Genomic DNA, 24,312 nt, shown 5'->3' with positions numbered 1-24,312 from the left:
TGAAAGATAACACAAAGGCTCATCTATGCAGCAAAACACTTATCAGCATCAAAGTGAGTCATTATATCACAGGATCACTGCTCTGGTCTGGTTTAATCGCCGGGAGTTTGCAGATAAAAGGGTGTTTATGCAGGAATCCACAGAAGAACCAATAAGCTTAGGCTCAGTGTTATAATATTCATACCTGCAGTTCTCGACCACTTTAAGACTCAGGACTGTCTACTGTACATGCTGCTGTTAAATACTGGCACGACTCAATGTTTTTTAAAAGTTAGATAAATGCTAGGACAGAATAATGTTTATGGTACACTCTTGTAATTTTATTATATTTGCTAAGCTCTCATAATGTTGAGAGATCAACATTCTCAAAATGCCCTTGCGGTGCTACTTATTCTTGATAAACAATCTCATAATTCTCAGAACGTCCTTATGGTGTGATTTGTACACTGTAAAAAAAAAGTTTTCTCAACTTGTCGTTTTAAGTTTATACAACAAAAATTTGAGAATCTCCCACAAAAATAAGTTGAGCAAACTCAAAAATCTGCTGAAGCTGGTAAAAAATTTTTTTTAAAGTTTGCTCAACTTTTTTTTTTTTTTTTTACAGTGTACTTGGTCAATATTCTAAGAAAGGTTTTTTCTTTTTTAGATTAGTTCTAATCACAACAAAAAAATGCAAATGTTAACAATGTTAATAATGTTTGAATAACATTATATTTTAGGTAACAAAAAAGTTAGCAGAATGTTGTAAGAAACTATTTTGCAACCTTCATTCTGTTATTCTAATCACAGCAAGAAAATTGGACATTTTAACATTCTTAGAATATTAAAAATAAACGTTTAAATAACGTAATGTAGTCTGATGAAAACCTAATCAGTTGAACGCTGCGTTGTTTATAAATAAATATATATTGTAGTGGTATCATCAGTGCAGACATTACCTTTTTTCTTTATTGCCTGATGAATGATCAAGTTGAGAAAAACAATCTTAGAACAACATACTCAGAATGTCCTTATGATGTTATTTGTACTTGATAAAAGTTCTAAGAAATTTTTTTGTAACCTTTAAATAGCATTCTAATCATGACAGGAGATTTTAACATTCTTAGAAAAAAAAAAAAAAAAAAATATATATATATATATATATATATATGATTTTTGATTATTTTTTCTTGGTTATGCTATTATCTTCCAAATATACCCCTGGGAACACATCAAGGTTTTTTGTATGCTATTAAAGCTTTTTGAATTTGGTCCCTTATTTCTAAGGAAAACCGTATTTAATTAAAACCCGAATAAGTCAATGTAAATGTCCCATGTTTGGCTTTCCACCTTGTTAATATATACTAATGGCAGTTTTGACATATTAACCCAGTCAGCCAGGACATCAATTTCTGAAGTGACATCACAAAGGGATTTAATTAACACTGATCTTTTTTGTGCTTTTTGATAATTTGCTCATACATTCAACACTGTTCAGTAAGATTTCATAAGAAATAAATTAACTTTCAGAAATTTTTAACAAAAATACACGACAACAGCATTTACAGTTAATTCAATTTTAAATATCAGTCCGTTAGGCAATAGTAAAAAGTTAATAAATTAATTTGCCTGCAAATGAATACTGAAATCTTGCAAATACTCTCACGACCTTGCAGTGTGTACCAGGGTTATTATTGTTAACATTAAACACAAACTAAAACATAAAAAAAAAAAAAAATCTTTACTTGAAATAAATATATATACATTGTATTCATACTACATGGCAAATCTGCCATTTGCCAGGCAGGGTATGTACTCGCAGCAGGAATGCACCTCCCATTCAGGAAAAGGCGAGGAGAGGAGAATCTCTCTCCTCTTTGGATCCCCTAAACACACCTGGTCTCCATTATCTGCCCATTTCACAGCAGTGCACCCCCTCACGGGCCAGCCTGGGAACCAACTTCAGCGCTTTCATCCTCTCATCATTAGAGCAGCACGCCCGGGGTCAGGGCCCTGTCCCACAGCCCTCCGAGCGGCAACACACAAAACTGATTTTGGTTAGGGAAAAAAGGAAGGTGGAGGAGGAAAAAAAAAGGAAGAAATCCAAAACAGGCTGCAGTCTGAGAAGTATTAATAAGAGCAAGTCTTCTACCAATTATTGTATTAAGAATTCTGCTCGGGGTTGGACCTTGTCCCAAAAACTATGTGAAACCTGAAGCCTTAGCTCAAAGGGTCTAGAAGAGAAACCCGTCTCTGTCTGTCTGAAACAGTAAGTGACGTTCTGATAAAGCTGTAACCCTTCTTGCTTTCCATATAACCTTCAACTGTTTAAAACATATGCATACATACACGAAAAATCAAACCTAGTGAAGCAGATGTATATTATGGTCATTTACACATTCACCGACACCCTTGGTTTCAAACATGAATATGGCTGATGTATGCTGACTGCTAAATTTATTTTGATTATTTTGCAGGCTTTCCCTCCTAAATATACTCCTAAGTGTGACGGCTGGAGACATATGGGTCTGCAAGGCTTCACTCTCATTCACCTCCCTTTCCTTGACGCTTCTCCACATTATTAACTCTTTCAGCGAGAAACTAACTCTCATTTTGCATTATAGTTTAAAATATGAATCTTCCCATTTCATTAATATTCTTAATGTACTTTAGGGGGGAAAGTAGCAAATGGGGCATCTGAAATACTTTGCACCAGTTAAAATTGATTTTCTTTTTTTCCGCAAATTCCTAATTTATTGAAGGAAATATTGCAGAGTGAGAATTTATGCTATACGATTAATTTATAGGGTAAAATGTGGTGGTTTTGCACAGTAAATAGTATGCATACTGTGTATGTAAACATGTACATAGTAACTGCAATGCAGATGGGGAAAGCAAAAAATTTTAACAATAACTAACTAAATAACTGAATATATATATGTATACATATATACTATTTATATATAACTTTTAACTATTTTTTGTTTCTATTTAGAACATTTGCATTGAATAATTTATAAAAGTAGTATTATTTTTATTAACCCTTTAAAACAAATAATCTGCAATATTTCTTTTTTTATATATTAAAATAATCAAAAATTTGCATAAGAAGGGAAACAAAGCTAAACTGTTAAATAAAGTACCAGTTGAATCAGAAATATATTGATTTTGATAAAAATGAGGAAATATATTGCTATAATAATCATAAAAGTGTATTTTTTTACACAATTAAGCTTGAAGCCCCTTTTGCGTTGTGGTCATTTTGGTGAACAACCTCAAAATGACCTTTGACCCCAATCATGCTATTCAAACCCATGCAGAATTTACTTCGAAAATTTGTTACCCATTCACGGCAATATAAATGCATGTCTGAAAGACATTTTATTTTTACATGTGAAAGGGTTAACCATTAAAGCACTTTGCCAGACCCATCTGAGACAAATCTGAGAAGCACATTGACCTGGACACCCCAAGAGAAGAAGGAAAAAGAGCGTACATGGTCCTCCCATTATCATTTTTGCATGGGAGAGAAAGAAAAAACAAACAGTAATGAAGTGTAATGGTCCACTCTCTCACGGCACCATATACTTTCACTCCCATAAATCTTAGCAAACATTTCAGGAGTAAAAAAAAGTTTTGCTCTCTCACAGAGGCCCGAGAGAGCTCTCTGCATAACGTTACTTTGAGGTTACCTAGATGACACCTGGAGCACAACTTTGAAGTGAAGTAAGACTATCCCTCCGTTTCTGTTGAAATGATATATCGGCTATTGAAGAAAAGAGGAGGCTGGAGGAGTGAGGGAAGGAGAGGGCAACCAAGAAGGAAGAGCAAGGGAAAGTGAGAGAGAGGGAGAAAAGTACAACCACATTCCCTGCACATATTCTCCTCATTACCAGAGAGAGGGAGCCGATCGCTCAATTATTGGCTGCCGTCACAGGCTAATATTCCTGCCTGTCAGCCCTGATTTTTGCTCAGTTTTGCTCAGACTCCTTCTGATGGAGCTCATTTCGTGTTAACCAGAAACAGAAGGTGCTGTGAAAACTGCGACACCTGATCCTGTGTCCAAGAGACAGGAAGTGCACCGTGAGGCCTGGTGCCTGCCAACGCACCCTCGCCGCAGACGCTCTCCCTAGGACTCCAAAAGGGGCGGCGGGACGGGTCAGGGGTGTTGGTCAAAGATAATCATGAAAGGGTGCAGGAGTTTGATTGATACGTGTATGGAACACCAGAATGTCTGAGAAATGTGCAGTAAAATGCATGTCGTCTGTTTGGATTTAAATTTCTTTAATGTACATTACCTACAATTTATAAAATGTACATAACTATTAAGGCAAGACACTATAGACAAAAATGTATTATCCTATTTATATTCTGAAGGTTTTTACAGACTGGTTTGTTAATGTGTAATTTGCCTGATTCACATTTTATTACTTATTTTATTCCTAAAAAACGTGACAGTATTGTGTTGACATTACTTTTTGATTCATGGAATGATTAGAGAGAGAGAGAGAGAGAGAGAGAGAGAGCAAAATCCAAAATCCTCTTCTGTGAAAAAAACCTTTGTCAAAAAAATGTCAACAAAATGAAATTAAAAATTTTGAACCTGGCTTTATGTAATGTTTAGAGTTCAACTTTTAATTTTTTTAAATATAATTAGATAATGCCTCATTTGCATAATCAAACATAACTTGCAATACAAGACAATTGTCTTAACAAACTGTGATTAATCAGCTGGGGGAAAGTATGGTGTAATTTGTTCTGTTTTGTTTTTACCCTATTCACTTTTGGTATATTCCAAAAGAAAATGTATGTATGTATGTATGCATTATTTATTTCAGTGATACGTTTCTGTCCCTTGATAAAAAAAAGTATTTTTTATCACTAGCCAAAAAAAAACAAAAACAAAAAAAACTATTTTCATCAGCAATTTTATTAATGAGATTAAAGGCCTGTTCACATCAAAAATGCTAGCTATATTTGCATCTAAACCAAATTCTTTAAAACAAAATGGGGAAATTTTTTTAAAATAAAAAATCTTAAATTGATTTCACAGATATTGTTTCTCCGTATAATTACAATTATAGCAGTGGTACGGACTTTCTTATTCTTATTCTCTTAATTAGAATGATCATTAAAACTTAAAAGTTATTGTCATGGATATTGTCCTTGGTGTGAATGGGCCTCAAAACTGGGAAAGTCTGATGGCAGAATTTGTCGCTTTTGCGTGAACTATTCCATTAAGCAATAGACAGATTGCACTTTTATTTTGTAGTATGCATGGGGTTTTCGTTTATGAGTGAGCTATTCCTTTAAAACGCTCTGTGTATTAAATTAGAAATAAATTGTTGGCGATGTTCCAGTCGAGGTGTATGCGATCAATTGATCAGTTCGCCCGCTCTTGTCAGGGACAGCCTCATATTCCTGCCTGTGAGGAGGGCCTGTTTAAATAAAGCTCTTGCTGCTTCCCTCAATTCAAAGGAGTGACTCGTCATTCCCATTTAAGTCTTCCCCCTGTTCTGGACGTCTCTTCCTCGGATCCTCTTCACCCATCATTTCTTCTGACGGATGAGATTGAATTAGTCTGACCTGTCCTCACAGTTCGAGCGTAATTTGGCTTTGACATTGATAGCAGGGAAGATGCCTGACATGAATAGATGGAAGAGAGAGAGGGAAGACAGAGGAAGGAAGTGATTACAGGATGCATGGCAATGAAGGAGAAGCCCTGCCTGATTTTAAGGCCTTGACCAAATAAAATGCCTTGCTTGATATTTGATCTCGTTATCTCACAGGACTGTTAGGGATCAGTCTGTTAGGGACCAATCCTGGCCAATCAAGCAAGCGGTTCATGTGCAAAAACCTTGCAGAGAGAAAACCTCTGCTGTTAAAACACTGTTCTGAAGAAAATTACACCAATAGTAAACAAAACGCTTTTAGATATTAAGAAAAAGATCTATTTTTAAGAATTTGATCTGCAGAATGCATAAAAGGGGTCCAATTGGCCCATAAATATACCATGACTCATATCCATTTATCCATGTATAACCTTGTGAAAAAGCAATGTGCTTAATTGTATTAAATGTGCGCTTATAGTGTACTTCGAATCTTGCATGACTATTTAACACACTTAAAGGGATAGTACACAAAAATGAACAGTACAGTTGCTGGTAACCTATTGACTTCCATAGTATGAAAAAGAAATGAAAAAAAAAAAAAAAGGTGAACAGCGACCAGAAACTGTTTTGCACATTTTTCAAAATATCTGTTTTGGTGTTGAAGAAGAGAAAAAACACTTACAGTTTTGGAAAATTTGAGGATGATGACAGAATTTTTATTTTTGGGTGGACTAGCCCTTTAAGTACACTTTGTAATAATTTCAAATTAAAAGTTTTGTCACGGTTTAAAGAAGTGCACTTATTTTGATGAGTTGACTTACGTACTTGAGTACATCTAGTAGTACACACATACTATATGTATATATTGGTTTGTGTCTATCAATTTCATATTTTGTTAAAGGGACACAAAAAGTATTCTCATAGCTTCATAAAATTACAGTTGAACCACTGATGTCACATGGATTATTTAACGGCGTCCTTACTGTGTTTCTGAGCCTAGCTTGCTGTCTATGCAGGGTCAAAGAGCTCTCTGATTTGATCAAATATATCTTAATTTGGTCTTACGGGTTTGGAACGACATGAGGGTGAGTAATTAATGACAGAATTTTCATTCTTGGGTGAACTATCCCTTTAACAGTGGATAATTCTGTAAAAGGTTCAATTTATTTTCAGCAGGATTTTTTTTTTTTTTCAGTCCTGGATATGAGCTTCTCTTTCCGAGCAAGTCTATGGAGCTATTGCCTATTTCATCATCTGCCAAGTAAAAGCTCATTTTGAAGATCATTGTAACTCAACAAGCCATAGAGTACAAGCTGTGGGACAGTAGACGGTGCACATGTCAAAACCAACATGGGCAACTACAAACCATTTGAAGTTGGTTTGAATATGACCTAGATCTGATTCCATTTACCTTATACACCTCCTGTATCCTATAAAATAGCACTAAAAACAACAACAACTTTGGGTAGTGTGTTTGTTCAAATATGAACAAACAACTTAACAAGCACTGCTAAAATGGCTGTTCTGGGCCTATCTAGAGCAGACCCAGAATGTGGGCTAAGCAGAAATAGGGAAGGGAAGAGCAGTGTCATGCAGCCTTCAAAGGCACTCTGAGATCTGTGCTGCCATGGCTTCCCTCCCAGCTCTCTGCTCCTCATTTGCTGCCTATGTGGTCATACGTCTCAGTGCCAGCAGCCAGTAAACCATTCATGTTTTTCATTTAAGACAATGACTGTGATCACACAGCCTTCTGTACACTTGTGCCTTTTGTAGTCACTCTGGCTTAACTTGTCGAACATTTGTACCCTTGATGTTCCGCAAATGATGGAAGCAGAGCTTGGAGGGTTTTTCTAAACCCTCAGACCAATTAGGAGAGAACATGCAATGCATGAGACATCACATAGCACCATTGCAACAGTGTACCATACTATGTGAGCTGCTCAGCATTTGGAGATCCCATGCAGCGCTTAACCCTTCATCTGTCATGTGAACTCGAGCTTTGAGACTAAATAGTCTTGAATGCCCTTGTTCAAGATTTTACTGGATATTGAACTGCTAGATTAGCTAATCATACTTCCATTCTCCAAAAATGCTTATTCTCCGTAGGGTCTCTGGGATGCTGAAGCCCATCCAAGCATCCTGGACCACAGGGCTCATTGTGTGGAAACCCACACAAACACTGAGAGAACAGAAAAGGCCTCCTGGCTCAGCCAGAACTCAAACTGATATAAAGCCACACTGAAACCATTGAGCCACCATTTCGCCCTATGATACTTTTCAGGTAAATAATAATCAAGTACAACAGTCTCATTTAGACATTTTCTAAATTTTCATTCAAATTTTTGTGTTGACTGCATACTAAAGCTCTATTCATCCCTGTTTTTCACAGTGGTATTCAAAGAAAATGCTTATAGCTTTTGATTAAATTGGCCTATTTTCCTGAGACACTTGAAAGGTCTTTAGATTCTTTGCATTATTTGGAGAACAATCACCATGCACTCTCAGAAAAAGAAAAAAAAAAAAAAATGGTACAAGAGCTGTCACTGGGGCAGTACCTTTTCAAAAGGTATACCTTTGTACCTTATTTACCCCTAATGGGCTCATACTGGTACCTTAAAATATGTATTAAGTTACACTTTATTTTGATAGTCTACTTTAGACATTCTACTAACAGTAAGTAACTTTGCAAACTACATGTCAACTAATTCTAATTAATTTGCAACTACATGTCTACTAACTCTCAGAGTAGACTGTTAGGTTTAGGGTTAGTAGAATAAGTTGACATATACTTGCAAAGTTTTTCATAGTCAGTATGTTGTATGTTGTGGACCCATCAAAATAAAGTGTTAGAAGATATTAAGCAGACAGTTTAATGACTACTAGTTGACATGTAGCTGCAAAGTTACTTACTGTTAGTAGAAAGTCTAAAGTGGACTATCAAAATAAAGTGTTACCATATATTAGTAACAAAAATGCACATTTTAGTACTTTTTGAAAGGGTAGCACCCCAGTGACTGCTTTTGTACCAATTTTTCTGCAATATTGCTGCTCCACCATTTTGAATTTCCTCTGTTTTAAGTCCACCTTTACCAAGTTTGGCTGAGATCATTTCCAGACCATGCTGGCCAAAAGTTATCCAAATCTTGATATACCAAACCATTCTTGTTCAGGAACATTGTGCTCTCAAAGTTAGCCTTAGGAAGCTAATTAAATCTGGGGCCCTGAATCAGTGAGGTGAACTCTACACCAACAGGTCACAAACCTTAAAGAGGAAGCACCTTTGCTTGATATCAGCGCTACACCTAGGCGCTAACTCAATTTCACACTCCTAAACTCAGGCCCTGTGCTTGGCCAACATCGCATCTGAGTATGCATACCATCTGGTCCAGAGTTTGAGAGGAAGCGGCTTGGGTTTTCACACTGATCCAATTAGGGCGTTTTTTAATTCATTAAGGATGTTCTGTTGTGTGTTAACTAGCTCAGCATGGCCAGCAGATCTGAAGCCACTTGCTGACCAGGATAGCTCATATCTTACACTGCTTGAACTCCTCGAATCTAGACAGTAGGGGGTATGGAAGAGCAAAGAGGAACTGCAGAGGTACCTCTTCAACTTCCTGTCTCTTAGAACTCTACACTTAGGGGCAGAGATGCGTAGTATATGGTTACTCTGCTATTCAAGCTCTAAAACAATAGAGAGCTGGTCCCACAGGCGAGAAATATTGGAAACAGGAGGTCTGATCCGCTGCTGTGGAAATGTGAGCCGTTAGATGGTGAAAAACATGTTTTCAGACACTCGTCTAAATCCATGCCCACTGATCTCACTGTGCGCCTTGTCATTCAACACTTTGTCGAGTATCATATTCTTACGCTAAGGACAAATTGCATCTCTTCAATCAGTTAAGTAACGCAGTGGACAGTGGGGTTTAACTATAGCTCGAAAGTGTGGTTGTTTGAAATATGAATTTAAAACCATAAGTCCTTTGAAACCGTGTCATTAGGTTTGGACTCTGTTCAAATCCTCTTTAAACAATTCTTTAAAAATTCAGACAATTTGCAGCACTCAAGGTCATTCTATCCCCCCTTGCTACAACCCTTCTAACAAAACCGAAAGTGCTTCAAATGGCGCAATATTAATGCACAACTGCGGCCTACAGGCAGATACAATAGCACAGTCCTTTATCAAGGAAGACTTCAAAAGTGGAGCCAATGCCTTCGGTTAGCTGCAAGAGAGGCCCACCATCAACCCCTCCTGCCATATTAAAGCCGTTTTGTTTTTTCAAAAGAGCATCTCATTTCATAGGGAGTTTTCCTGCATTAGAATTAAACCAATATGGTGCGAGTGTGTCACATTCCTGAGCACAGACCCACTGGCTGCTCTTCATAATGAGGGAAAATTGGTTTCAACACAGGACAAAAGATGAGTTTCTGCGAAGTGCTCTGCACTGATGCACACTCTGTGTGGACACTTTGAATAAAAGTAGTTCATTAAGTAAAGGAATAGTTCACATAAATATGAAAATTCTGTTAATATTTACCCATAATTTTTGGAAGAAATGCTACCCTGCTCTTGCCTAATAACAATAGTTCATTGTGAGCGAAAACCCCATCATAAAAGAAGTCAATTTTTGAATTTCGACACAGATGAGGGCTATAGATGTAATCTTTTGCAGATGTAAATATTATCAGTGACTAATGGCTTAAAAATTACTTTAAAATGACTTAAAAACAGTCTCATGCTTTTAATACGTTTATGGTGGTTTTATGGTGCTTTTTATTCTTTTGATGTTTGACAGCCTCCTGATCTTTAGCATCTATGCCACACCACTGAGTTCAGTGCTAATATAATTTTTTAAATTAAGCATTCATACAAAACAGATTGTTGCAAATCAGTCCAGTGCAAGTTATTTTCATGTGTTTACCAGATGAGAAGAAATTGAATTTTAGTTTGTTCTGAACAATAGCATCAAGGTAGCAGTAGCTTTACTGTAGCTTTGCTGGTGCTAACAACAACAAAGTCATGAGTTTGATTCCTAGAGAGCAGGTAGATATAACATTGGTCTTAAAATACTATACAATGCACTCATTTGGTACTGGGGTGTATTTTGTAAAAATAACAGACATTTTCATTAATGTTCCACACAGAAAAAAAAAAAAAAGAATGATTTAAGTAAAAACTAATGTAGGAGGAAAGTGTATATGTTGGTTGCTTTCATTATCGTGTGTATGCTTTTAGTATGCTTCATAATCTAAAGATGTGTCTATTTTTATTTTATTTTATTAACAGCATACTCAGTATATAATATAAAAAGCTTTTTCGTTTGCTATTAAATTTGTCATTTGGCACATTTACAGTCTAGGTGTCAGGAACCTAACATTTGTCTGTGTGAACATTTAACATCCCACTTGTTTGTAATAAATTTAATTGACTTGGGTAACTGAGACACAATTTCAAAGTTTAGCTGCAACATACAGTATACTGAATAAATGACCAAAGTGATGCATTGCAACTTGCTTTGAATAAAAAGCACCTGCCATTTGAAGAAATGTCAATGTAGATTGTTTGTGTCTGATTGCAACAAGATGTGTGAGTGTTTCTTCCAACATCCTGTCAAATATCCTGTGAAAAACCTTAGTTGAAAGCGGTACAGAGCAGGAGTTCATTAATGGACCTGAACACCAGCATTGTGAAACATCCCTGCTGCTAGTAATCAGTTCTTTTCTCTTTCTCTTCCAAATACTGTAAATCAAATAATCAAGAGAAACAAAGTAAGACACATGCACACAAAATACAGGCATATTGTAATAGCCAGCAAATACATGTATGATAACACACACAAAGGGCGTACGCAAGGGAGCTCTCATCTGATCCTGCTCTGCACAAGGCTTTGAATTAGCCTGGAACGTTGCATTTGATCCTCTGCACAAGTCAAAACGAATCTCCGAGCTGTGCTTTTAACAGCAAACTTCACTTGGAATTACATTTGATTGTAAGTCTTAAGTTCAATTTGTCATAAACAGCCACTTCTAATTAGCTACGTGTCTACATATCTTGCTTAATATATTTTAATTAATCTTGTTCATGAATGCTCCCTAAGAGGAATTTCAATGTGACTGCTCTTGCAGAGAATACCATACCAACAAGACAATGAACTACTGGGAATGTGTGTTCGGGGCTGTCAAATCATGTGCATGTTGCATTAGATTAATTGCAATTAGGGTTAATTGCGTTTTCAGAATCAAGCTCACGCCAATGATCAGATGAACTATGTTGCTTATTATTGGATCCATGTGTGTTTTAATGCCAAAGAATGTGCATTTTAATTAAAAGCGACCTTTGTTGTGTTGTGTTCTTCAGTCATGCCAAAAACGTATCACACGGTAAACTTTTATGCTCATACTTTTTAATGTATCACAATGAGCAAGAAACATACTTGATGAAATATTTTCAAAGGAGTATATTCAATTACCATCTACAATCAACTTAACTAGGACAACAAGGTTTTTGTGACAAAAGTTTCTCTTTAAAAGTCTGAAGTTCCATGTGGTTTATGTATGTTAGTCTCCATGTAATTTGGTACAGTTTGGAAATCTTCATCATATAATTACAGTAACAAAAAGCTAACAAGACTACAGTATAGAAAAGACATCAAGAACAACATTTTTGGTTTAACTTGCTCTTTTTGTACATTGCAAGGCTGTAAGTTCTACCCTCGGATGGGCTACCTGGAGCCACAGAGCCGTGCTTGTGAGGCTCGGAGGAGGAGGAATAATTTGAGGAGAACGAAAGAGAAAAAAGAAAAAAAAAAGGAAACACAAAAAGCATCAAAAATGCTGTGGCACCAGGAGCCACTAAAGGAACAGGAAGCTCCAGCAGCAGTTCATCGTTGAAACTGGAGCAAATGTTTTTTTTTCGTTTGGTTGCTTGTTAGTTTGGTTATTAATTTTGGTTGATTCGCTTTTTTGTGTTTATCTGCTTCCTCAGGAATGACACCCAGGAAAATCCCCTCCCCTTGAACAGTAAAGTCACTCTTTATATGGTTGGATGGATCCGGTTGACTCCACGCCAGAGTGGAACCACGTGTCAGTCACTGAAGCGGGCAAGAGGAAATGAAACAGGTAGCAACACCGTGAACTGGGAGACAACGTATGCGAGTGTTTGAGTCCATCCCGTTCAGAAGTGCAGAAAATGTCCAAGTAGATGCAGAACCAGAGAGAGAAAAAGGAGATAAATTCCTCTCCGTGTCACATATGTCCACTGGTTGCAGAGTCCACTCCCGTCGGCATATAGTGTTAGTTAAATAATGACTTGATATCGGGGCGCGTCGGCCCTGCCTTTGGCTCCCATGCCCAGTTTTGGTGTGTCAACAACAGCCTTCTCAGACATCTCAATGACATCTCTCAAGTTTCCCAGAGTTCGTTTCTCTTTATTTCCTTCTTTGTCATTTCAAAGAAAAGTGTTGATGTCTTCTTTAAATATATCTATATCTGTATACATGTTTATTTTCACAGTGGGCAAAAGGATGACCTCTACAGCAAAACCTGTCGCTTTCGTTCTCTCTTTGCAAAATGTCCAAAAAAGAAAAAAAAAGAAAAAAATCAAGTATCCCAATGAGAGTTGATGTATCTCAGCCACGTGTTGGATTAACCACAATAAATATACACTCATCAGGGGCACCAACTAAAGTTTTTCGTGTTTTCGACTGCATGAAGCTTTGGCCACATTCATATAATTAACAAAAATAATAACTGCTCAGTGCTTCGGTATCCTCTTTCGCCACATTACAAGATTATTGTGTTGAACATCAGACTTGTCAAACCCCTTTACTGAAGATTCAGCTTTGCAGTTCAGTATGTTTTGGTGCGAAATGAAAGTAGAAAATAGAATACAAAGTATAAAAACTCAGACTGATGCTGGCTCTTATGAAACACACACACGCACGCACACACGCTCACGCTCGCACATACAAAGTCCATGCTGGCTGAAACAGTTGTGAGGGATTCTGCCCCACACGAGAGCCTATAAAAAACGAGAACACTTTGGAAGCAAGAGATACACAACTGTGTCAAGACAAACAAATATAGGAACATTGTAACACCATAAAGTGGCCAGAGAATGATAGAAAACAAATAGATGTGATTTCAATTTAAAGCTGGCATTGTAACATTAATTTATAAATGGACAACAACAAAAACGAAGGAAAATAAAATACACAGTTATATGAAAATAACCATAAAGATATTATCTGAGACCAAAACAATGCAAAGCATTCAAAAATAAACTATACAATATCAGACTTCTCAAAAATAATTATGAACAATATAATAGATAACATGGATTGAGAGGAGTGGATCAGCTTGCAGATCAAAGGAACCCAATTTCAATAGCATGCACACCAAATAACACCAAATCAAATTGTTCTGCAAGACGTAATGCTTGTTTACACACCTGGACAAGTGTGGAAATACGTTACTAAAGCCAAATATGTTTGCGCCCCCCTAAAGCATCTTTTACACATTTCAAAAATGACTTGATTTGGAAAAGAAAATAAAGAGCAATTCCATTTACGATTGGATGGGGGCCATTTCGCTAAAACGCAACCATTTTCCATTGCAATGACTTGGAGTGAGGGACCTCTTTGGACACTTCTACCTTGTCGTCACGCAAAACAAGGGACACCTAAAACAAATCCTGCTTTCCCCGGTCGTATAATGCTTTGGAATGAAAATGCCCCTTACAGACCCGCAACAGACATTTCCAGCATGAAAATGGCTTTACACCCTGCAGACAACGAATTCCCTACTCGCTTTTCCAGGAGGGGAGGCCGGCTTTGCCCGAACAGCCTTTCGTTCTGAGACTAGTTCTAAATCAAGAAGCATGATGACACTGGATCAGGGAGATGGTTGGATCATACCAGACAGGTTGCAGTATGTACATTTTTGGTAACCACTATGACTTGGTGATCTAGTTCAAGTGAGTAAAGTCATTTAATGGCTGCAGGGATTCTGTTCACTCTTGACACATCATAATCGGAGTGAGGTGATATTCAGCAATCCATGATGGCAGAGTTACACAACAGCTTACAGTCACCTTAGAAATGGGATAAAATAGACTTATACTCAATTTGAATAAAAAGAAGCAGTCCTTGCTTAAGAAATTAAAACTCAGGTGTAGTATTTGGAATGCACTGTTATTTTTTTTTTTACAAAGATTAGAGATCATTGGCTTTTAACATTGGTCTGTTCAAAAATGAAAAAATAAGCTAAAATGTCCTTTGGAACGTATATTCACAGTCTTCAAAGTTCCGTTTTTGCAACAAGAAGGGAACAAAAAGATGTTGCAGGGGCAGGGAAATGGTTTATTGTTTGTTTCTTTTTTCTTTTTCTTTTTTCTTAAAGCTTAGCCAAAAAGCAAAAGAAGCATGCATCTAGGTATTCTTCCTTTCCAAATCTACATTAGCAGCAAAACATATGTCCTTAAAGACCAGACCTTATATATTTTTTTACAGAAAAAAAAAAAAAAAAAAATGGATTTCATGTGTGACAAACTTCAACAAAACCTCTATTTTACAAACTGCAATGGCTCTGTAACGGTGCTACTCCACAATGCAAGGACAAGGGCCCTTTTTGATTTTTGGTTTTCTTAGTATTTGACGTAAAAAAGCCACCTTTCTGCTTGCAAAGAAGCAAAAACGGCAACTCTGATGCGTACTTCTTTTATTTTAAAACTTTGTTTTCTTTCCTTAAAAACAGCAACAAATTCTCAAGTATAAAGAAGCCTCTTTTCTCATCTTTATGCACCAATGGTGAAAGTGTTAAGTCTTTGGATTTTCTTTTTGTTTTAAAGCGTGAGAATTATTATTATTATTATTCTTTTTTCATTTTCATATATGACAACACAAAAGTTGAAATGAACATAAAGCCTATAGCAGACTGCAGCCACACTACATGGAAACAAGTATCTGCTTTGTAGTGCTAAAGGAGAGGCAGTTATCTCCAAATCTACAAAGGCAGGGGGTACAGAAAGTGGAAAGAAAGGAGGAACAGACAGATAGCTAGAAAGAAGGAAAGAAATAGAGAAAGTCAGACAGTGGTAAGTGCACTAAGGTAACACAAATATAACTGAACAATTTTCAAACACACCCCAGATTTCTCTTCGCTTTTGGTCAATGCTGCACCAACCAAAGGTGAGAAACCCCTTGTGACAAAGAGATTCAGCTGGGAGAACAAAAACAAGAAGCTCAGAATTGGACAGAAATAGAGTAGAGATCGTTTCCTGCTCCTTAATCTAGTCTATTGGAATGACCAAGACAACATCAAATGAAGCGCCTTAAAGTTGGACGATACAAAAGCTAAATGTACACAAAGATTTTTCAATCTACCATACTGTTTAAATTCATTTCCAATGCAACAATCTACTGAACACCAAAAATGTATATATCTATCATAAATACAGAAAGTTTTTTTCCTAAAAAAAAAAAAAAATCTTTTTCCCCCACCAAGTCTGCAATGCTTTTCGTGTCTGGGTAAAATGGGATTAGTAACTCTCCCATTAAAAACAAAAAAAACAAACAAAAAAATAAAAATTAAATGATAATTATAATTAAGAAGGTTTAAAACCAGCAATTCAGCTACTCATTGAATGCCCAGAAACTTTAGTTGAGTTAGTATCATTTCTGAATACTTTCTGCCAATAAATGTCATACAAAAACAGAAATGTCTATCATTTGTTTGGAACAAAATGAATAAAATAATGACTTTTTGTAACACAAGAAAAGGTTGTGAGCTGTTGACCTGAGAATAAAATAGACATTACATTATTTTTCTTTTCTTTAGCAAGCCATTGGTATCTGAATGCTTAGATAGCAAGAAAACTGTAAGACTATTCTCCCATACAGTACATACTGGCTTTATGTGACTGTGCTATTAAGCGGAAATACTTTTGCAAACAAGGGACATCTTGTTGACTCGTTCTTTGTAGAGAGAATTTTGGGGCCATTCAAACAACTTTGAGGCAGTCCACTGCAATACAGCATTCCACTAGCAATAACCGACTGTTAACTGCTGTGATCTCTATTCATTTATGCATGAGTATATATATATATATATATATATATATATATATATATATATATATATATATATATATTGGGAGTTGTAATAAACTAAAACCAGCATGTTGTTATGGGAAAACAATCCACTAACATTAAAATTTTTGGTTACAAGCTTTGGAATTGCAGTTAGTCTTTACACATCTTTTTCTGAAATTGGTTTGTATACTTTAAACATATTTTAAACATTGCTGCTTTTTTTTCTTTTGTTTTCTTTTGTCTTGTGTTTTTTTTTCCTTTTTCTTTTTCTTTTTTTTTAAATATTGTTCATCACTGAAAGCTTTTACAATCTGATGGAGTCCGATCCTACACTAGCGAGATTACTACTACAACTACTGCTGTCTTTGAGACAGCCAGGCTGTTGTGGCTCCTCTGCTGGCCTGCCCAGCCTGTCTGCTGATTTCTGACTGCTGTCAGAATCAGATTCGTCGGTAAAGACGTCTGTTGGTATCGAGGTCTGGACCCCTGAGGTGCTCAATGAACTTGAGGTAACCGTTGAAGGAGAGGAAACTGGAGGAAAAGAAGACAATGCAGACGAAGGGGGATTGGGCTTCCCAGCTAAAGCTCTGGAGAAAGGGGACTGGGACCATGATTTGCCTGTAGCTGTTGCGTTGAGTGGAGTGGCTGTGAAGGAGGAGGAGGTGCATGAAGATGCAGACGCTGATGAGGACGGTGTGGTGGCTGACGTTGTTGGCGGAGGGGATGGGGTGTTGTTTGAGTGAGTGGCAGACTGCGAGGTAGATGCGGTGTTAGGACTGGGGAAGCAGGCTGAAGAGTGAGGTAATAAATTAGTAGCGTGCTCTTTGGCATTTCTGGATCTCTTGATTGTTCTGTGTTTGTGCAAGGCTGAATCCAGGTGTTGACTGAGAGCTTTGTCCCCTTCTAGTGTTGTGTCACAGGCGAGGCAGTCGTAGAGGCCACCCTCTGCTGCATTCCCACTGTTGGGGACCCGAAGCAACATCTCTTGCAGGTTTGCCACAGACTGACCAAAAAAACAAATTGACTTGAGGTGGCTGATAGCCGCTTCCTCCTTGCTGAAGACAGCTTGACACTTGCGGCACGCCAGCCGATACTGAACTTTGGGGACAATATATTGGTTAAGATGGGAGTCTGCACCTTTGCCATCCACTTCATGCTGCTCAGTGGCTAGGTTGTTGTGAGTGGAAGAGGTTTCGACTGAGGAATTGCTCTTTTTCACCTCTGTTTTTACTGGATCTTTGGCAGAGTCCTTACGGTCCACCGAGTTTTGTGACGTTTGGCTTGCTTTGGGTTGCTGGATCTGCTGAAGCTGCCGCTGCTGCTGCTGAAGTGCCTCCTGCAGGCTCTGCTGATATTGCTGGTAATGTTGAAGCAAAGATCCTGGTGACAGCCCCATCAGGGCCTGTGATAGAGCTGGGTTGTAGGGGAAAAGACTTTCCATGCCATACATGGGCTGAAGATATCCACCTTGAAGGGCACCTGGTATCTGAGGGGCATAATATGGAGAGAAGCCAGGCATAAAGTAGGGCAGGAACTGACTTGTTAGCAGAGCTGTTGGATCTGAAGCTAAAGCTGCTTGTAGAGCTTGAAGTTGGGCAGTATCGACCACATACTCCATGCCAGGTGTTGGCATCGAGGTGGCCGGAACAGCAGTGTCTGGTTTTTCTTTCTTGGCACTGGCAGCAGAAGTGGAGGGAGCAGGAGTACCCCCAGCTGAGGATGGTGTGGGGGGCTTCTCAGCCTTCTCCTTGGATTTCTCTTTCTCCCTGGCCCTCTCAGGATCGCGATCTTTGGGAGCATCAGAACGAGGGCCTGGCTGGGTCATCAAAGAGTTTGATGTAGATGTGGGGGTAGGGCTCGAGTGGGCGACAGATGTGCTGGCCTGAGCTGGGCTGGGCGAGGCCAATGAAGAGGAGGAAGGGGTCTTGTTGGGTAAACCAGATGTGGGGAGACTAGGTGAGGGTACACTGGCACCAGGCATGTTCAGAAGGTTCGGAGGTTTCGGAGGGGTTAAAGCTGCGGAAATTGACACAGAGAAACAAAGCAAGATTAAGATTGTTGCAATATACATCTGAAAATTAGTAGTTAGTTTCGTCTCTTATTTCAAAAGTCTCACACTCATACTAGAGACATAATATGATGACATACCTGAGTTGGATGAGTTAAAGCCTGGTATGGAGGGACCACCAACACCTGGCAGGAGAACAGGGGGGATCCCCTGTAGATTTGGGTAACCTGACTGAAGGTTCAAGGCTTGCAAGGCAGGTGTGTCAAACATCCCTTGTTGCTGCATGGCTTGTTGTTGTGCTAGTCCCAGGACCTCATTTGCTTTCTTGATACGATCCATCTCCTGCTGTGCCATCAGCTGACGAACCGTGCTGGATCGAAGTACTCTTTCTCTTTATCGAGCTGGCTTCCAATGGTATCCTTTACTTTGGAGATGTGTTGCTGGGAAAAGATGTGGTCTCGCACTGAGAGGCGAGCACTGTATTTAACACCGCACAAAGAGCATTCTGTCTTAGGTCCCTCGTAAGAAGTCTGGTTAATACCAAAGTGCTTAGCCATGCTGAGCTTTGCCTTCTTTTCCTTTGCACGAGCATTTTGAAACCAGACCTGAACAACTCGTTTTGGAAGTCCAATGTCATTGCCAAGAACCTCACACTCCAGCATGGTTGGAGTCCTATAATCATTGAAGCAGGACTTGAGCACCTTCAGCTGAAGATTAGTCATCTGTGTTCGGAAGCGCTTTTGACCAGGTCTGTCTCCACTATCAATGCTTCTGCTTCCAGAGGCCCCTGGACTTGGTGAACAAGGGTCGGCCAGACTAGATGTTTCACTGTAGTCTATCATATTTTCATTTTCAAAGTCTTTTGTGTAGTAGCTCGTTGCAGGGCTCACCAGTCCCGAGGACATCTGCTCATCGTTCTCAATGGAGGGGACTGCACCTCCAGACTTAGAGAGAAAATCTCCACTGTTATGGCTGTGCTTTGCATCAGCACTGTCATTGTCAATGTTTGCCTCATCACCTGTGGTAGTGTCAGTGATGGCTGTATTCACAGAAGAACAATCATCATTATCAAGTTTATTTTGATCAAAGTTTGTGTTAACTGAGGAAATGGTTGGGCTTTCAAACTCCTCTGCTCCCTCAACCTTAATAGATGTTGGGCTCAGGAGAGCCCTGGGGGACAAGTCCATGCTTTTGCTCACAGGTGATAGTGATGAACATTGCGCATCAGTGTTAGACTGGGCAAGATGAGCATAGCTGGAGATATCCAGAGGATCCATCTTCAACTGCATGGCCTCCTGTTCAGGTAGCAGGCCAGAAAGCGCTAGGTTGTAACCAGCACGTTTAGCCTCATGCCAGTGGCGTGAACGAATATGGGCCTCAAGGGCAGTTTTAGCTTTGAATAGAGCTCGACAAAATGGGCAGCGGCGGTGCGCTTGAGCAGGCCCAACAGCCCGAAACTGACCTTTTCTTTCTCTGGCTCTTGTGTTTTGGAACCATACCTGTACCACTCGTTTTTTAAGCCCAACTTCATGAGCAATGTGGTCAAGCATTTTACGAGTAGGATTGGAGTCAAGCAGATATTTCTGGTAAAGAATCTCTAGTTGCTCTGGTGTAATAGTGGTTCGGAGGCGCTTGTCTCGTTGTGGCTCCTCTCCACTATTCATGCTGTCACTTTCTCCTGGACTAGTTCCTGCCTTCTCCTCCAACTTCCTCTTCAGGGAGTTCATAGTGGATGTAGGTGTTGATGGGGAGGTGGCAGAGTTACTGGACATTTGCGGAATTGCTCCTGCAAGGAGCTGGCTAGCAAGCAGAGGATTGCTAGGATCAAACAACATGAAGGACATGTCTATTGGGCGATCCAAAAATTGAGGATGAATGAACTGATTTTGGACACTCAGGAAGTGCAGTTGCTGGTGTTCCTGCCAGTGTTCAAATGAAGGGAAGGCAAGTTTGCATTGCTCACACTGGTACGGGATCATTTGCTGGGCCAACTGCTGCTGTGAGGCAGAGGCTAAATGAGGATTAAGGGCCATGTGGGAACTCTGGGAGGTCTGACTGGTATGTGAAATGGAGGGACCACTATGCTGTTGCTGTTGGGAGAGGGAAGGTGAAGAAAGCTTTGAATTCTTTGGGACTGTATGTGTCTTTTCCTCTCTTTGTGGTCTTTGCTGTGGAGTCTCAGATGGATGAATGGTTTCCTGTTTCAAAGATGTCTGCTCTCTTTGGCCCAATGATGCTTCTGAAGAGTGTTTTGATTTTTCATCAAAAGAATTTGATGTGTTAGCTGGTGTAGGCTCCTCCTTTTCAGATGACGTGATGTGAGAGAATGAAGAGGATGAAGGAGGAAGAGGGCAGAGGCTTGAGGATGAGGGCATTGGTGTTTGACCTGATGACCCAGAGGGAGTATAGTATTCATGAGAGAGATCCATAGAGTCCTCATTTAGACTGTCATACTGCCCGTCTTCATCCTCGTCTTTGTAACAGAGCTTCTTTTGGTGTTTAATAAGGTCAAATATGCGCTGGAAAACCAGGCTGCACTTCTTGCACTGATAGTTTAAGTTGGTAGTACGAATGTATCGGTCATTGGATAACTCGCGTCGGTCACCTTCTTTTCCTCCATCTCCCTGGTTCTCATAATTTTTACGGGCTTTCTGTCTGGCATTTTGGAACCACACAACAATGACTCGAGTCGGAAGGCTCAGAAGATTGGATAACTGCTCAAATTCATCATCTTTAGGATAAGCATTAGCATCAAAGAAATCTTGCAGCACCCTCAGCTGGTAGTCTGTGAACCTTGTCCTTGAGGACCTCTTATTTCCATATGATTCCTGCTTTTGAGGCTCAGGGGAGGGTGGCTTTGAATCAATTTTTGTATCTTCAAGAGTTGTAATTGGAGGGTTGTTAAAATTATAAGGTGAGTCTTTGTTGCGTTGTCGCTCTTTAAAGAGTGTATTGCGGAACCAGTGCTTTATGACTTTCTGGGGGAGTCCAGATTTATCTGCCATTTCCTTAATTTGTTCCTCGTTGGGAGAGTTGTTGATGTCGAAATATTGGCGGAGCACCCTTAGCTGGTCATCTGTGATACGGGTGCGGGGTCTCTTATTCTGTTGCTGCAACATGGCAGGGGTAAGCTGCTGTTGATAGAGCTGGGCCAGATCAGTGGCCAGACTGGGCTCCACAGCTGGCAGTTGGGCAGGAATCTGAGAAGGTAATGACTGGAGTGACATGGGCTGCATCATAAGTGGAGAGAAGAGAGGCAGATCCATTGGCATTGAAATTTGGGCCAGTGTAACTGGAGGCTGAGGAGTTGGAGCAGTTGGTGGTGTCAGGGTAGGAGCAGAAACGGGTATATTTGGTGTTGGTACCCTCTGGGGAGGCGGAGGTGGGGGTGGAGGCGGTGGAGGAGGTGGAGCAGCTTCGGGGGTCTGAGGTCTCAGTGGGTACAGCTTGTCATATTGTTCCCTGTACTCTTTGGCAAATCTCTCTAGGAATCTGAATGGAAAGAAAGCCTGGTGGATATGCTCCTGATGACTCTTGAGAATCAATATGTTGGAAAAGAGCTTACCGCAAGACTCACACTCCAGTTTTTCTAATCCTTCAATGGGGTCAACTACTCTGGTGATACCAGCTGGCCCACTGCACCCTGACAGAGATCCTGTTGGCTTTCTTTGTGCTTTTTGCTTGTTCTCATTGTACTGAATTACTAACTCAAAGCCAAAATTCTCCAGTAGGGCTTTGGTGGCATTCCCTCGAGCATCTGAGGCAATCCTTGGAGGAGGAAATCCAGAGTCATGGTTCACATTTACAACAGCTTGAGGAGGATCTTTCTTTTCTTTGGACTTGTCTGACATATCTTTTGGAACATGATCCTCAGCTTTATCAATCATTTCTTTATCCTTTGGCAGCTCTCTTTCTTTCTCAGTGTGAGGAGATGGCTTTGGCTTTTTGTCTGCAGGGTGAGAAAGGGCACTCTGCTGAAGTAAAGCCATTTGGCTTGATCCTTGGGAGTGGGAATGAGATTGGTGCTGTTGCTGAAGGTGGTGGTGCATAAGCTGTTGTTGTAAGCAGCTCTGCTGGGCCTGCTGGGCAGAGTTTTTCTGTTCTTCCAACATTGAAACAGCAGATCCACTCAAGTTCAATGAAGAGCTGCTCGGGTTCATTTCTGGATTCAGTTGAAATTCTGCCCCAGGAATGTAAAACGGAAAGAGCAGCTGCTGTTGCTGAAGAGGGAGAAGAGCGTCTGTTGTCATAGGGAAGTGCTGGAGAAGAGGGTTAAAAAGCTGGGACTGAAGGAGAGCAGCCTGCTGGAGCTCTTGTTGGAGCTGAGCCTGTGCCTGTGCTTGAGCCTGGGCCAACTGCTGCTGCTGTTGCTGGAGCTGCTGCTGATGATGATGATGACTCCTCGAGGATAGCATATCTGCAAATTTCTTCTTTTTCAATTCATGATTCTCAGAGGGAGAGGGATGACAGGCTGAGTTACCCAAATTCTCAACATTGTGAGAATGACTTGACAGATGATTACCTCCCATGATGCTCTGTGTTGTCTGAGCTCCAGCTGGAGAACTGCTGCTGTTGCTGGAGCTGGTAGTTGAGTTAGTGGCTGGAATAGGGCTTGGGGTTGAAGTGCTATTGGAAGTGCTTCCGCTTGGGCCACTACTGTTAACAGCACTAGAAGTGCCGCCAGCTGCTTCAAGCTTTGCTGCCCTGGCCTTGGTTTGATGAAGAACAGAGCGCATATGAATCTCCAGTGTAGAGCTCTGGCTGTATGCTACATTGCAAGTGCTGCACTTGAAGGGTTTATTATCAGGGCTGCTGGTAGGCTCTGGCTGACCGGTGGTGGATTCCTGTAGAGCCCTTTTGACTTTGTGTAAGTGAGACACAGAGTTGTAGTGTACAAGAAGAATATTCTTTTGGGTAAATGACTCTTTGCAGACCGTACACTTGAAAGGACGGGACGGATCTAGAAACTTCTCCATAGTAAAGTTGGGGCCTTTCCTAAATGGCAGGGCTCGCTTAGGTTCAGATCCAGAATCTTCTTGCAAAGATCCAGAGTCACTGCCTGTTGGGCTTTGCTTTTCCTCTGGGTCACTTTCGTCTCCCTCTTTCTCATCATCAAGAAGAGCTCCCTGGTCCTCTCCAAGTGAGGGATCACCCATAATCATTAGGTCTCCATTCATCAGTAAACCTCCATAGAGCTGCTGGATGTCAGCTTCACTCAGCTCCAGGTGACTGGTCTCCAGATGCTTCTTAAGTGCCTGTAGGGTCCTGAAGCTGCGCTGGCATAAACAACACATTGTGGCTGCTCTGATTACATGGTATTGGGAATGCAGCTGAAGTTTCTCTATTGTCTTGAATGCCAAACTACATTGGTTGCAGCGATATTTGTAGACATGACGATCAGAGACAGGCAATTGGGGCCTTTTATTGTGGACCTCATTGAAGTGCATCTGAAGGGCATTGGAGGATTTAAAGACTTTGTTACAGCCCTTTTTCCAGCAAAGGAAACCAGTGGAATCATCCCTTGCAGGCTGTTGTTCCTCAAGAGGAGACTTGCGTGCTTCAGCAGTGTCTGAGGCCAGGCAAACTCCTTTTTCAGGCTCAACATCTGCCACCTCTGCAATAAGAA

General features: G+C 39.9%; 1 protein-coding gene across 1 annotated transcript in view; it reads right to left on the bottom strand.

Moving 5' to 3' along the window:
• Window positions 1–11,975: 11,975 nt before the first annotated feature.
• Window positions 11,976–24,312, bottom strand: part of zfhx3b (zinc finger homeobox 3b) — a 244,284-nt gene continuing 231,947 nt past the window's right edge. The window contains 3 exon segments of the mRNA XM_058780649.1: window positions 11,976–18,694; window positions 18,827–19,057; window positions 19,060–24,300. Coding sequence (XP_058636632.1) covers window positions 16,983–18,694; window positions 18,827–19,057; window positions 19,060–24,300 — 7,184 coding nt within the window. The 3' untranslated portion in view covers window positions 11,976–16,982.

Source organism: Onychostoma macrolepis, chromosome 07, assembly GCF_012432095.1.
Source record: "Onychostoma macrolepis isolate SWU-2019 chromosome 07, ASM1243209v1, whole genome shotgun sequence".
Taxonomy (NCBI): domain Eukaryota; kingdom Metazoa; phylum Chordata; class Actinopteri; order Cypriniformes; family Cyprinidae; genus Onychostoma; species Onychostoma macrolepis.
This window is presented reverse-complemented; position numbering and strand designations above follow the sequence as displayed.